The sequence below is a fragment of the Camellia sinensis genome, chromosome 6, assembly GCF_055761805.1.
Source record: "Camellia sinensis isolate YWXY chromosome 6, ASM5576180v1, whole genome shotgun sequence".
Taxonomy (NCBI): domain Eukaryota; kingdom Viridiplantae; phylum Streptophyta; class Magnoliopsida; order Ericales; family Theaceae; genus Camellia; species Camellia sinensis.
The window spans coordinates 141,268,498-141,284,708 of NC_138966.1; the positions used below are offsets into that span (position 1 = coordinate 141,268,498).

The window sequence follows — 16,211 nt, forward strand, 5'->3', positions numbered from 1 at the left end:
CGAATCGGCCGGTACGTACCGTATTGGCCGATATTTAGAACTATGCTCTCAATCCCCTCCTCACTATCAAACCCAATCCCCTCCCTATAACCCCAAACAAACGGGGCCTAATATTTTCTTCTCTACCTCTAATATGTGGAAGTTTGAAATTGAATGAATATATGCTTTTCATATCATATTTGTTATTGCTTTTGTTTTTTTGTTGTCAAAGATAGAGAAAACAGAAGCAAGCTGCGCATTATACTAGATCTCTTCTGTTATATTTGAGGACTAGCAATAATTTTGCAATGGTTTGGTTTGTCACTCTTATTCAAATCATTGGGAAATTATTACATTTATTTTATTTTAGAGAATCCTAGTCCTCCATTCAATAAATTAAGTTTATTTTATTTTATTTTATAACTCTCGATTTAACTTGCGTGCAACTCAACTACTCTAAAAATTTTGAAATTAAGAACTAGGCAATTCTCCCATGGTCCTTACGGTAACTTGAATTCAAGACCTTAGAACTTATCCTCAAGATTTTATGACTCAGTCAACTCCTAGGAGTAGCAACAAATTAAGGTTTTGAAGACAAAAATTTGTCACTTTTTCAGAATAAAATATTTTTATTGCCAAAGTGTCGTTATTGTATTTATAGCGATGAAATTAGATATTTAATGATGAATTTATAATCTATTTGGGATCATTTATTATCTCTAAAATGCATTTATTAGCGATACTTTTTTAGACTATCTTTTAGCGATTATCCTTGCAACGACAGGAATTGATCCTCAAATATTTTTAAATTTTTATTTTGAAAATAAAAAAATTATCTTCTAAAATTCTTATTTATTGTAGTGCAGTGCCTATATATTCTTATCCATTAAATTTCCCAAACACATAAGAATAAGAATAAAATATTTTGAACTATAGTATAGAATGTCTGGTGCTATATATAATGTGTATATATATATGTGATGTCCAAAAAAGATATATGGTAAAAATTGGGCATTTTCAAATTTAACACATCTTCCTAATTCATCAATTTATCCAACAGTTTATACGTAAAAATTATAAAAACATCGTTTTTTCCCCACAGAGGAACAACATCATCACTCAATAAAATACCAAAAGTAGATTCATTTTAAGTCATGGAGTAATGCTATTCAAGTTCAGAAATTAGACTAATTTTTTCAAACTCAGTGGTATGACAGTGTATTAAAGTATATCCTTTTCCTAAATCACTTGATAACATGAATTCTTATTTTTCAATGACATTCCACCATCAAGATAGTTGACTGGAACAAACGGTTTTATAGAAGTTCATTACATATTTTTTAATTTAGGGAAGCGGGTTCCTGTGAACAAGCTTCTTGGTCAGAGACATGACATGATTACAGAAGAAGCACTTCCAACAGAGAAAAATGGGCATTTAATGATCAATTGCTATAATTTTTTGAACCAAATTGTCTCAAAAATTAAATATTTTTTACAATAAATTATTTTGATATTAAAAATATATTTATTAGTGTTATTTTCAAAATTTTATCACTAATTTTTTTTTTAGTTTTTAAAACAACCTTATATCCTCGCGATAACAGAAATTAGGTCTCGTTTAGCCACATCACTTTTTAATCTAAAAGCTAAAAAGTCACTAAAAAATTAAAAAGCTAATAATTTATACCAAAAAAATTAAATATTCCCTTTTCCTTCTACTTTTTACATTTTTTTTTGTAAAAGATTAAAAAGTTATCTCAAAATACAAGTTTTTTTAACCTCACATTTTAATTAAAAAGTCAAAAAGTAATTAAAAAAGCTCGTTCCCAAATGAGACTTTAATCGTCAAATATTTTTGACAATAAAATTTTTCCTTTCAAGAACTAAAGAGTTTTGATCGTTCAAAACTCTTAGGTGCCGTTTGGTAACACTTACGTTTTCAGTTTTCTGTTTATATTTACAAAAATTTCGAAAACTCAAATAAAAACTTGTTTGGTAAAATTTTTGATTTATAAATCAGTAGTCTCAGTTTATAAATTTGGCCAAAAAATGAAAACACAAAAAATGTGTTTCTATTTTGAGTTTTCAGTTTTTTTTTTTTAACCACCCAACACTAGCCACCACCCGCCACCATTTTCCACCACCGTCTTCCGCCACCACCATCCACCACCCACCCCCACCACCACCACCACCACCACCCACCTGTCATCCACCCGCCACCACCCACCACTCACCACTACCATCTATCGCCCACCACCACCACCTACTTGCCACCACCACTCACCACCCACCTGCCACCACCACCATCAACCACCTGCCACCACTAGCCACCCACCAGCCACTTGCCACTCACCCGCCACCACCACTTACCACCCACCACCACCACCACCACCACCACCCACCACCCGCCACCCGCCACCACCACCACCACCACCACCACCCACTCGTTACCACCCGCCACCGTCACCCACCCACCACAATCACCATCCGCCACCTACCCGCCACCCACCTGCCACCACCACTACCACCCACTACCGTCACCCACCCATCCACCCACCGTCACCACCCGCCACCACCCACCACCACCCGCTATCTGCCACCTACCTGCCACCACCCGCAACCATCACCACCACCACCCACTCGTTACCACCTGCCACTGTCACCCACCCACCCACCCACCATCACCGCCTGCCACCACCTACCACCACCCGCCATCCGCCACCCGCCTGCCACCACCACCCACTCGCTACCACCCACCACCCGCCACCACCACCCACTTGTCACCACCACCACCCACCCGCTACCATCACCCACCCACCCACCCACCACCACCACCACCCACCGTCACCACTTTCCACCACCGTCTTCCGCCACCACTTGCCACCACTCGCCATTTCTCACTCTTTTTTATATTTTAATTTTTTTTAAACATTTTGTCAATTACCAAACGCGTTTGTAGTTTATATTTTTCTAAAAATAAACAAAAACCAGTTTATAAAATTTTTGTAAATATAAACTGAAAACGTAAACGTTACCAAACTCACATATTGTCCGTACAAATAATTTGACACCTACTGTCCCAAAAAACGAAGCTATTATATATATATATACTATTGTATGCTACTATCTTGAACCATGAGAGCTTGTTGGAGTAGTAAGTCATAATCCACCATCTCTCTCTCTCTCTCTCTCACATTATTTTTTTTTTTGTAGGGAGGCACTGCCAGGTAATTTGGAAAAGCCTCTCGGCCATGCGCTGAAGAAGCCACAACGTTCTGTATCAACAGTAACTCATTCAATGCCTCCAGAAAAGATAGAGTTGTTCAAATCCTTGGAAGACTGGGTTAAAACAAATGTGTTGATTCACCCAAAACCAGTAGAGAAATGCTGGCAACCACAACACTTTCTTCCAGACCCGACATCGGATGAATTCTTAGAACAAGTGGTGGACCTAAGGGAGAGAGCAATGGGGCTGCCAGACGATTACTTTGTAGTATTGGTCGGAGACATGATCACTGAAGAAGCTCTTCCAACTTACCTGAGCATGCTTAATGGGTATGATGGAATTGGGGATGAAACAGGGTCAAGCCCCAGTCCTTGGGCTGATTGGATAAGGGGATGGAGTGCTGAAGAGAACAGGGGTGGAGATCTTCTCAACAAGTACCTCTATCTTTCTGGTCGTGTTGACATGAATCAAATCGAGAAGACTGTCCAGTATCTGATTGGGTCCGGAATGGTAGGTTCTTTACCTTTCTTATTTATTCCTTTCCTTACACAAACTTGCCATCTCACAAATTCATTACTTTCACTTTGTTATGGCATGGCTGCCCATTGCATTTTCGAATGGTGTAGTAATATATAAATAAAAAATAGTAATGCTAAGTATAAATAATTGGAATACAGAAACTGTATTGTATTATTGAAACAATATCTCACAATACAATTATTGTATTCTTTCTGTGGTCCAGTATTACATAAATGTAATTTTAGACAAATCACTGCAACACATAATGACATGTGAAATTTTAATCGATATAAAATTTTGAAATTCTGGCAATTTGAATTGAGATTTTTCTTGGCGAAGACATAGAATTATATATGTATAATTTTGATTCATGCTACTGTTTATACTTTTAATTTTTTATTTTTGTTGGTGTGATGTTCTTCATATATTTTCATATACAGGATATTAAGACGGAAAACAACCCATATCTAGGAATGGTTTACACATCATTTCAAGAAAGGGCGACATTTATTTCTCATGGTAACACAGCCAGGCTTGCCAAACATTATGGTGACATTAACTTAGCACAGATATGTGGTACAATAGCCTCCGATGAGAAGCGTCATGAAACTGCTTACACCAAGATAATGAAGAAGTTGTTCGAGCTTGATCCGGATGCTGCTGTCATAGCATTTGCTGACATGATGAAGAAGAAAATTACTATGCCAGCTCACTTCATGTATGATGGTCATCATGATGATCTGTTCATGCACTTCTCAACTACTGCTCAGTGGCTTGGTGTGTACACCGCCATGGATTATGCTAATATATTGGATTTTTTGGTGGACAAATGGAGTGTGGAGAAGCTAAGTGCACTCGACTGAAATCCAAGGAGATTTGCTATACCATTTAGTTGGATTTTCAATAAGTAAAATAAAGGACTTATTATGCAGTGGCTCTGCTCTAAGCCATTACTAGTCGCAACACAAACTACTAGTAATGTATGTATGCAGTGGGAGAATCAATGTATGAAAGAAGGGGCACAACATAAGTGATAATTTCTCAAACTCTATGGTTGTTGAAGTAATTGTACTATAACACTGAGAGGGTAATTTATATGAATAAATTGGGCCGAGATTGGGTAATAGGCCGCTTTGGGCCGTAGTAAGAAAGGCAGAGTAAAATGGCTTTTTTTCATTAGCTCGGTCCAAGAAGGCCTTGTTGTTATCTCGGTCGCCACGACCAAATTGGTTGGCCCAGTCGTAATCTTTAACCGAGGTATACCTAGCCTTCTTCGGGACTTTTGTTCTTGGTTAGCTCGGTCCAACTCTTCTACGGATAGCTCGGTCTTGGTATGCAAAGCCGAGGTAGAAGTGAGGAAGTAAAGAGCCGATCTGACAGTTATCTCGATCGTATGGTCATCCGGCCGAGGTAAAACCATCTCACTTGGTTTAAGCAGTGAGAGGGGTGTTGAAGGATAAGCATTATCTTTTAGGAGTGTGAATCCTAGGAGGACTCTACATGGAGGAGCAAGAGTCCTATTAGGATTGTGCCACACGGAACCTATAAAAGCTCACCAATATCACCTATGGAGAGGTAACACAACTTTGATTCCTGAATACGCAGACCTTTTGTCTACTTGTCGATTTTGCTGACTTAGGCATCGGAGGGGTTTCCGGCACACACCTGCCGGCTAGCTCACGTTTGTGTTTTCAAGGAGTAAAGCGACAACGTTTGGAGGAGCGCAGACTTGATCAACAGGATTATACGATAAGGTTTATTTCTTTCCCGTACAATTGGCGTCATCTGTGGGAATTCAGACAAGAACAAAACCTTTTGATCAAGCTTTTCCTATTTAGAAGCAATGGCGCACAACGAAGATTTACCCCAATCCGCCATCGACAGACAAACACCAGAGGGGGGTGCAAGACGCGAAGGACTACCTTCTTTCCCTTCCATGGCGGACTTAGAGCCACAGTGACAAAATCCCAGGAGGGATATAAGGGGGAGGAGGCGGACTAACAGCCCCCGTCACTCTCGTTCACGAAGTCCTGACAAACAAAGGAGGAGGATTGATCCTCAAGTTCTGGAGGACCGCGTGAATGAGCAAGATGAATTAATAAGGAAGATGGCGGTGGACATGGAGGCCATGAAACGCCAGTTGAAGGGAAAAGGAGTGGCGACAGGAGAGGGGCGCAAAAGCAAGACGCCCCCTCGCCGCTCAGAAGACCATGGAAGGCATTCCATACCATCACAAGCAGAGAGTAGAAGCCTCAGGACAAGTGATACTCAATCCAAAACCTCCAGGACTCGTTTCTCCAAGTCTGAGAGAACGAAATCATTGAGGTCTTACACGGAGGGAAGTACCTATTGACCCTTGCGCTCGCACCAGACATCATCCAAGCAGACGGAGTTGCCAAGATCATCCGATTTGCGGGTCATGCTAGAAGAAAAGGCACGATGGAAGGAGGATACTAGGGCGCACAACCCTCACAGGATATCTACTCTTCAGCGGTTGGCTCTTCGGACGCATGGAAGCATCGAGGTCGGAATGCCATTACCACGCCCTACCTACGAACCGACGGACAAAGCGTTAGCAAGGCTGCAGACCTCGCCGTTCGTTCCGACAATTGAAAACATGCCCCTTCCTTCAGGATTCCTTCAACCCAAATTCACCACGTACGAGGGGAAGACGGACCCCTAAATACACCTAAGCCACTTCCGCCAGGTTATGGCGGTATGTCGGCGAAACGAGGCTTTGATGTGTATCCTCTTCCCATCAAGCCTTGGTGACCTAGGCTTGACTTGGTTCGAAAAACTTCCAGAAGGCAGCATAGCCTCCTGGGCACAATTGGCAGAGGCGTTCGTCACAAGGTTCAGAACAAACACCAAAACCCCGGTGGAGATTGACCAATTACTCTTCATCGACATGGGCGAGAAGGAGACACTAAGATCCTACAATAGTCGTTACTGAGAGACATTCAACCAAATTGGGGACTGCCCCATCAATCTCGCCATTGCACAGTACAAAAGAGGTCTTCCAGTTAGAAACAGACTAAGGGACTCAATCACCATGACACCTCCCCTTACCATGGAGGCCTTGATGGAAAGAGTGCATTAGCACATCAGGGTGGAAAAGGATGACGCCCGTGCCAAAACAAAATATGGCACAACCATAGTACCAAATAAGAAGACCACAGCAAAGATCAACGCGGTAGAGCATCCGAACAAAAACGGACGAGGCAAGCGAGACAACGGAGAATACCAGGATAAAAGATGGTTAAGAATCCGTACTGCCATAACCACGGTATTCAAGAAACCGATCTATCGGATTCTGAGTGAAATACACGATGAGCCTTTTGTCAGATGGCCAGCTAAGCTGGGAGAAGCACAAAAAGACTATGACGAAAGATCGCGATGCATCTTTGACAAAGAAAAGGGGCACTACACTGAAAATTGCATGCCATTAAGACAGCATCTGGAGGAGTTGGTGGCAGTCGGTCACTTGGATAAATACATTGAAGGAGGGATGCAACCAGCCCCCCAGGACCACGATAAACCCAATGGAATGCCAATTGACGCCCCACCTCAAGGAGTAATCAATGTGATACATGGAGTATTCGAACCTAAGCGTGTATGCGAGCTCAGAGGGTTGATCAAGAAGGCTGAGCACTTAAACGAGATACTAAGTGCCCAACCTTCCATCAAAAAGGGGAGAACAGAGGCCAAGAACGTCATGTCTTTTTCAGACAAGGACTTGGAAAGAATATATTGCCCCCACAACGATGCACTGGTCGTTACCCTCCGCATCAAGAACTATGACGTCAAGCGAATTCTGATAGACCAAGGTAACTCGTGTGAGATAATGTACTACGACACCTTCAAACAACTAAAATTGGAGGACAAAGACCTGGCACCAACTGTATCCCCCCTGATCGGATTCAACTCAATGCCAGAATGGCCAGTCGGCAAAATCATCCTGCCAGTCAGGGTAGGGAGCGTGACAAAACAAGTAGAATTTTGGGTGTTGAAGGTCCCTTCCACTTACAACATAATCTTGGGAAGAACATGGCACCATGCCATGAAATCAGTAGTATCATCCTATCATCAAGTAATGCGGTTCCCCAACGATGCCGGGGTAATTGAAGAGGTCTTTGGAGACCAAATTATGTCCAAGCAATGCTTTGTCACGGCTAATGGCAGTCGCGCTGCTAAGGGATATGTTCATTTCGTGGAAGAACTTGAGAGTAATGAACTGTTCGCAGATGTCGGCAGAGCAGCTGATCAAAAAGCGGTGGAAGATTTGGTAGAGGTAAGAATAGATGAAAAGAACCCGGATAAGTTCTTTTTGCTCGGTTCGTCGTTGTCCAGCACTGAGAGATTAGAGGTCTTGGAATTCTTGACCTCTAACATCGAAGTGTTCGTTTGGACATCGTACGACATGCCAAGCATTGATCCAAACTTCATCTGTCACCAACTCAATGTCCATCCATCTGCCAGACCAATCATTCAGCACACTCGCAGATCGGCACTCCACCACGTCGAGATAGTGGCGGAAGAGGTGGGAAATCTGCTAGAGGCAGGAGCTATCAGAGAGGTGCACTACCCCAGATGGATTTCCAACACAGTCGTGGTACCAAAGAAGAATGGCAAATGGCGTGTCTGCGTCGACTATAAGACAGTCAACAAAGCATGCCCAAAGGACAGCTTCCCCCTACCACGGATAGATCAATTGGTAGACCTAACAGCGGGGCACAACCGGCTTAGCTTTCTGGATGCATACAGAGGCTACCATCAGATTGCCATGTACGAACCAGACCAGGAGGTCACATCCTTTACCACTCCAAGAGGACTGTATTGCTATAAGGTCATGCCCTTCGGCCTAAAGAATGCAGGCGCAACATTCCAGAGAATGGTTACCAAGATGTTTGAGCCATTGTTAGGCAGAACAATGGAGGCTTACATCGACGACATGGTGGTCAAAAGCAAGGACGAGAACGACCATCTAAGGGACCTAGGTGAGATGTTCCAGATTCTGAAGAAACACAAGTTGCGCCTTAATGCATCTAAGTGCGCGTTCGGTGTAGGATCTGGCAAATTCCTAGGCTTCCTGGTGACCAACCGGGGTATAGAAGCAGACCCCTCCCAGATCAAAGCTATTTAGGATCTGGAGAGGCCTAACTCAGTAAAAGAAGTACAACATCTCACCGGCATGGCAGCTGCACTCAACCGATTCATTAGCCGGTCGTCAGACAGACTACGACCATTTTTTCAAGCGTTAAAAACCAAGTTTGAGTGGGACGAAGAATGCGACCGCGCTCTGGAAAGCTTGAAAGAATACATGTCTTCTCCACCACTGCTGGTCACCCCAATACTTGGAGAAGAATTCTTCCTGTACCTGGCGGTCTCTCCATACGCAATTAGCGCGGTGTTGGTCCGTGCGGAAGGAATCCAACATTTGCCCATCTATTATGTCAGCAAGACATTGCTGGGTGCCGAAACAAGGTATTTGCCACTGGAAAAACTGGCATTGGCCTTGATGATGGCCTCGAGAAAGTTATCGCACTACTTTTACGCCCACACCATAGTCGTCCTCACCGCTTTCTCATTAAAAGCTTTGTTTGAGAGAGCAAACGTTTCTGGGCAAATCTTAAAGGAGGCAGTAGAGTTGGGACAATTTGACATCAAGTTCCAACCCAGAACCGCGATAAAGGCCCAAGCTTTGGCAGACTTTGTCGCAGAATTTACCCCAGGAAGTCATCATATCTGCCCAGTCGACCTGACTGATACAGCCAAACCGGGGATAGAAATTGACGCCGGAATAGCGCAACCCCTGATGCAGTATACTCAGTCAGACCCCATGGCAGACCAGAGTAAAGACAGCAAGGAAGAAGCGAACCAAGCTACACCGAGCCAAGACTCACCAACAAATAAAGACTTGGTACAATCAAATAACGAGGGGCAGACAGCAAGCATGGACCTTGAAGAAAACACCAGCAACATTCTTGACCCCACGACATCATCTGACCCCACTTGCTGGAAGTTGTTCGTTGGAGAGATGTGGAAGCTCTTTGTGGATGGAGCATCCAACCAGCATGGTGCAGGACTTGGCATAGTCCTCATCTCACCAGATGGCCTGGTTGTGAAGCAAGCAATCAACCTTGCTTCCCAGCATCAAACAACGAAGCAGAGTATGAAGCACTTCTTGCAGGACTCAAATCAGCATTCTACATGAAGGCCACCGAACTAATGGTCTACAGCGACTCATAGCTGGTGGTAAACCAAATTTCTGGCGACTATGAAGCAAAGGATGACAGGATGGCCAAGTACCAAGAATTGGTCAGAACAGAGATCAAGAAATTTGAAGTAGTAAGGATAGAACAGATCGGTAGGGAGGAAAACAGCAGAGCAGACAAACTAGCAGGCTTTGCGTCAATGGCAGATACATCCATCCCTCACCCACTACTAATTGACTACCTACCGAAACCAAGCATTGAAGACCCCGAAGTAGAAGAGGTATGTTGTGCCGAATTAGGCCCCTCATAGATGGATCCCATCATATTGTTCTTAAAAGACGGCATCTTACCAGAAGACAAGAAAGAAGCCAACAAAATTAGAGCAAAGTCACTGCGATTTTGGCTCTCCCCATCTATGGCATTGTACAAAAAGGCATTCTTAGGACCTTATCTAAAGTGTGTCCACCCCAGCAAAGTAGAAGCATTCTTGTTCGAAATACACGAAGGGGTGTGCGGAAGCCACCAAGGAGGAAGATCGTTAGCTTACAAAGCCATTTCGCAAAGATACTGGTGGCCATACATGCAAGCAGACTCAGAGAAGTATGTAAAGAAGTGCGAGAAATGTCAAAAGTTCGCACATCAAATACATCAGCCGGCCAGAGAACTCCTACCATTGACCAGCCCATAGCCCTTTGCAATGTGGGGCTTGGACATAGTAGGACCACTTCTAACAGCGCCCGAAAACAGGAAGTTCTTTCTCGTAGCAACAGACTACTTCACAAAGTGGGTGGAAGCAGAAGCATTGGCATCAATCAAGGAAAAAGATGTGAAGAAGTTCGTCTGGCAGAATATCATTACTCGATTCGGCATACCTAAAACCCTAATATCAGACAACGACACCCAGTTTGATGGCAGAATCTTTAGAGGCTTTTGTGCAGAATACAAGATAGAATTCTACAATTTTACACCAGTATATCCTCAAGCAAATGGCCAAGCAGAAGCATCAAACAAGGTCATCTTGGATGGACTAAAGAAAAGGCTAGAGAAGGCAAAAGGCAAGTAGGCAGAGGAACTTCCTCATGTTTTATGGACTTACCGCACCACACCTCGACGATCAACAGGAGAAACACCATTCTCCTTAGCCTATGGCATGGAAGCAGTAATCCCTCTGGAAGTTGGACTCCCCACAATTAGAAGCAAAAATTTTGATCCAGACTTGAATGGAGAAGCCATAGCATTGGAGCTCGACTTTGCAGAGGAAAGAAGAGACAAAGCACTGGTTCACATTGCCTCATACCAACAAAAGTTATCCAGGAAATACAACAAAATAGTACATCCAAGGCAATTCAAGATCAGAGATTGGGTACTGTGCAAAGTAATGGGAAACACCTTGGTTCCGGGAGATGGCAAATTAGGGCCCAATTGGGAAGGACCTTACAAAGTCATTGGGTTAGCCGGCAAAGGGGTATACCACTTAGAAGATGAGGACGACAAAGCAATTCCCAAGCCATGGAACACTGCCAATCTCAAACTATTTTATTTTTAGCTTTTCTTCAAAATACTTGTAATTTTCCTTTCTCTTAATAAAACAAAGTCAATGCTTTTCAGCATAGTTATTTTTTATAAGAGATTGTATTAGTAAGTTAGGGACATCAAAAGCAAGGTTGGCTGGAAAAACCAATCTAAAGGTTGGCTGGAAAAACCAACACCTTTCCTAAGCCCAGGATAAGAATCCAGGCTGCAGGACGTTTGGACGGAATACCCAAACACTATACTTTAGGTTGGCTGGAAAAACCAATCTAAAGGTTGGCTGGAAAAACCAACACCCTTCCTAAGCCCAGGATAAGGATCCAGGCTGCAGGACGTTTGGTCGGAATAACCAAACACTTTACTTTAGGTTGGCTGGAAAAACCAATCTAGAGGTTGGTTGGATTAAACGAACACTTGGTACTCTTTAGCCGAAGTAAGGATATCGGCTAAAGAGTGGTTGGCTGGATTAAACCAACACTTGGTACTCTTTAGCCGAAGTATAGATATCGGCTAAAGAGTGGTTGGCTGGACTAAACCAACACCTAGTACTCTTTAGCCGAAGTAGGGACATCGGCTAAAGAGTGGTTGGCTGGATTAAACCAACTCTTAGTACTCTTTAGCCGAAATAAGGACATCGGCTAAAGAGTGGTTGGCTGGATTAAACCAACTCTTAGTACTCTTTGGTCGAAGTAAAGACATCGGCTAAAAGAGTGGTTGGCTGGATTAAACCAACTCTTAATACTCTTAGCCGAAGTAAGGACATCGGCTAAAGAGTGGTTGGCTGGACTAAACCAACTCTTGTACTCTTTAGCCGAAGAAAAGGACATCGGCTAAAGAGTGGTTGGCTGGATTAAACCAACTCCTAGTACTCTTTACCCAAAGTAAGGACATCGGCTAAAGAGAGGTTGGCTGGATCAAACCAACTCTTAGTACTCTTTAGCCGAAGTAAGGACATCGGCTAAAGAGTGGTTGGCTGGATTAAACCAACTCCTAATACTCTTTAGCCGAAGTGAGGACATCGGCTAAAGAGTGGTTGGCTGGACTAAACCAACTCTTGTACTCTTTAGCCGAAGAAAAGGACATCGGCTAAAGAGTGGTTGACTGGATTAAACCAACTCTTAGTACTCTTTAGCCGAAATAAGGACATCGGCTAAAGAGTGGTTGGCTGGACAAAACCAACTTAGAGGATGGCCGAATTAAACTCTTATTACTCTTCAGCCGAAGTAAGAGTTTAGGCTGAAGAGTAATTGACTGAATTAAACCACTCTTGGTACTCTTCAGCTGAAGTAAGTATATCGGCAAAAGAGTGGTTGGCTAGTAAGCTTAGTCAGATTGCTCAGCTGAGACCTGAATAAAATATCTCAGCCGAAAATATTATGTTTCGTTCAAGTTGCAGTTAGAAAGCAGGCACAAACAGAAAAGTAAACCGAGATAACAGTTGGAGCAAAAGAATTCATCGAAAAACTCATTACAAGTGCAAGCATACAGATCAGAACCGGAATAAGTGTCCAATACAAAAGATGATCCTCATTGATCAAATTCAAAACAAGTACAAAGAAGGGGCCACAGCCCAGTTACAAGAGCAAAAAGAAAAAAGAAGATACAAAATCAGTTAAAGAGATCGTCCAGATCAGCATCCAGCTCAACTCTGAGTCCGGTCTCAACAGGAAGTTCGGTCGTAGCCAGAACTCGGTTGGGCTCGGTTGAAACAAGCTCCTCTGGGTTCGGCTCAGCTGGAGACACGACTATAGCATCAGGTGCTGGGGGATTGGAGATCACTGGAATTGGAGGATTAGGCTGGCGACCGGGCTGGGAGTCGTTTTCAGAAAAAGAGCCTTCATCTCCACCTTCTTCAAGAAATTGCTTCTGAAGGTCAGCAGCATACTCCGCCAGTGAGACCGGAATGAAATACTGAGGAGCATTGTAGACTTCGGTTTCGGGCCCACAACCAAGCTGCTCCACAGCACCTCTCCAGCCGCACTTAAAGAATAAATCCTTTGCTGTTTCACATTGTTTGATATAAAGGGCTTCGCCCTCCTTGAAACCCCGGAGCTCGGCGTCTTTTGCCTTCTTCTTCAGCTCTGTTATCTCGGCGTCCTTCTTACCTTCGAGCTTGACTAGCTCATGAAGGTACTTATCCTTCATCACAGCTAGGGCCTTTTGTTTGTCTGCATCGGTCGAGGTAACTAGTCCGGTCAGACGAGCTACCTCGGCCTCTAGCTTGGCCGTTTTCTGGTAGGACTCCTTCAGTTCGGTTGTTTTTGCTTCAACCTCTACCATGGCTTGCCTTGCTGTGTTCCTGAGCTCCAACACCTTTTTATACGCAATTTGGCCCTTTTGCATAGCCTGAAAAAAAAAAATGACAAAACCGAATAGAAAGTTGGTGATATTTAGAGAGACAAGAAGAACAACTTACCAGGATCATTGATTTCATGGCCGAGCAGATGGCCTTTAGCTCGGTCAAGTTCTTGTGGTGTTCCATGTCGGCTGGGAGGCATACACTCTTACCAAGGTTGAAAGCCATCAAATGGTCTTTCTCAGCGACAACTGAATCAGTGTCCTGAATATCACGGTTCTGGAAAGTCAATTTGGGTGCCCATTTGGAAGAGCTGGCTTGGTCGGCATGCTCCGATTGTGAGCTCAGTGGAAAGATTAGTGGCAGAGTGGTTTCGTCTTCATCAACTAAGCGTTGTTCGGTCTGGGTAGTACGGGCGCGCTCAGTTCGGCGTGATGATGAGGGTTGTTGTGATGGTAGGGCCACCACGGTTTCTTGTGTTTGGTTTGGTGGTGGTACCTCAGCCCTGTTTGTCTCGGTCAAGAGGGCCCTGACTCTGTTTCTCTTGGCCATTTCTTCCTCAGCAGTCAGTGGAATTAGGTTAATTTGTGGCAAGGTTGGGTCCGGTTCGGGGGCGTCCTCCAACAAAAAGTCAGTTACTCTGGCTTTTCGGCGGCCGCTGTATCTGTATGTCGGTTCTAAATTTAGAAGTTTGGCCCAACTTCTTTCTGGAAAACATAGTGCGGCGCAGATAGTGTTCAGCTTGGGGTAACTGTACAAGGATTGAAGATGGGCTAAATCTGCATAAAGAAGACAAACTGTTAGTTCGGATCAGGAACGGGTAACCGAAATAAAACAAAGCATGCCAACAAACCGAAGTAATTATACCAGGTTCTCCTTTATTCCAGTTTATACTTCGGCCAAGGATCTGGGCTTGCTAGTCTTCAAAATTGCCAGACACCCAGAAAAAGTCATTATCATTCAAGTCTTTGTCCGGTGTGTCTTTTATTATTTTTTCTCGGCGGCGGCGTATTATAAGATAGTAAACCCAGCCGTCTTCTTTTGACCCTATGGAGTACTGGTGGAATATTTCGGCTAGGCCAAGGTTAATGCCAGCTCGGCGGTTTAGCTCGACCCATTATTATGCGGTATGAGTTGGTGGAAAGCTGGGTTGGGCATATTCTCATTTGCCTGAGGAATTCACAAATTAATGGTTGGACTGGAAATCTTAGTCCGGTTTCTATTATTGATAAAAGGGTAAAGGGTACAAAGCCCTAGTTTCCCCAAGGTATAGCATCTTTTTTGGCTAAGGTTAGGTGGACATCGTCAAGGATGTTATAATCCCTTCGGAATTCGGCCAAGCCACCTGATGTTTCTACTAAAAACCTATATTTACCCATTTATTCCTAAGTTATGTATAAATTATGCTTGTGCTAGCTCAGTCAGAAAATGTTACTGTGTAGCTCAGTTGAGCGATCAAAAGTAGTGTCTGGGCAACCTAAGTCTGCAAAGTGAAAAACAGAAGTGTTAAGCACAGATCTTTAGACCGTGCTACAAAGTAAAAACAAGTTAAGTCCTACTTCGGCTTTGTGAAAGGTTGCAGGTCTTATCTCGGTTTCAGCAAGGTGCTTGGTAGCTCGGATTGGGCAAGTGATTTGTTAGACCGGTTGAAATTCTAGGGGCAGCTTTCTTAGTTCGGTCTGAACTAAGCGTGTTGGTTTAGCCCCAAGATAGTTTGGTCGGAATTGAGGCCTTCAAACACACTAAGTGCAGACTTAGTTCAGTTTGTTATCTCGGCTAAATCTAAAGATGGTTTTTTGACTTGTTAAAACTACTGGTACAAGTGTTGGTTCGGTTGAATGGTCTGGCTAGACTTACACAGCATAAACAAATATCCTAGTTCGGTTGAGACGTGTTTATGGGTCAAACAGAGTGTTCTACAGATTGCTTCGTAAAGTTCATGGGGTTCTCATGAAGTTTTTTCCCATAAAACATAAGGCAAAAAAAAAAAAAAAAAAAAAAGAAGCAAAAACAGTGTTTTGTAAAAACACATGAACAGATTGCTGTGGATTGTATAAAGCAAATACGAAAACAACAAAAGCAAGAAAGATAGATTTGAGTGACTTACCAGATGAAGGGGTAGAAGCACTAAAGATGAAGCAATGGCAGTGAAGAACACGAGCTCCTTAGTTACAAGAAGGAATGCGAGAAAGAGAGAGAGAGAAGAGGTGAATAGGAAGATGTAATGATTTGGAAGGAAAAACAAAAAGATTTGTTTTTGTGGTTAATGGCGGGAACTGACCAAATTTTGCGAAGTGCGAGGGTGGCGTGACAGCTGCAAAGGGCCAATCAGAGCTTGCCACACGTCTTTGGGGATAAGAAGCGATTCAGTTGCTGTGATTGAAGAGACGTTTGAACCGGACAAATACAGACCGGTGTGAGCCTAAGCTCAGCTGGAAAGGCTAAA

At 43.3% G+C, this 16,211-nt stretch overlaps 1 protein-coding gene across 1 annotated transcript; it reads left to right on the forward strand.

The window, feature by feature from the left end:
* The first annotated feature begins 3,110 nt into the window (after positions 1-3,110).
* On the forward strand, positions 3,111-4,786 carry LOC145789362 (stearoyl-[acyl-carrier-protein] 9-desaturase, chloroplastic-like). Its single transcript, XM_082874927.1, has 2 exons — positions 3,111-3,715; positions 4,165-4,786. Exons 1-2 carry the CDS (start codon positions 3,278-3,280, stop codon positions 4,585-4,587), a joined length of 861 nt encoding a protein of 286 aa, XP_082731053.1. The 5' UTR covers positions 3,111-3,277; the 3' UTR covers positions 4,588-4,786.
* The last annotated feature ends 11,425 nt before the right edge of the window (positions 4,787-16,211 follow it).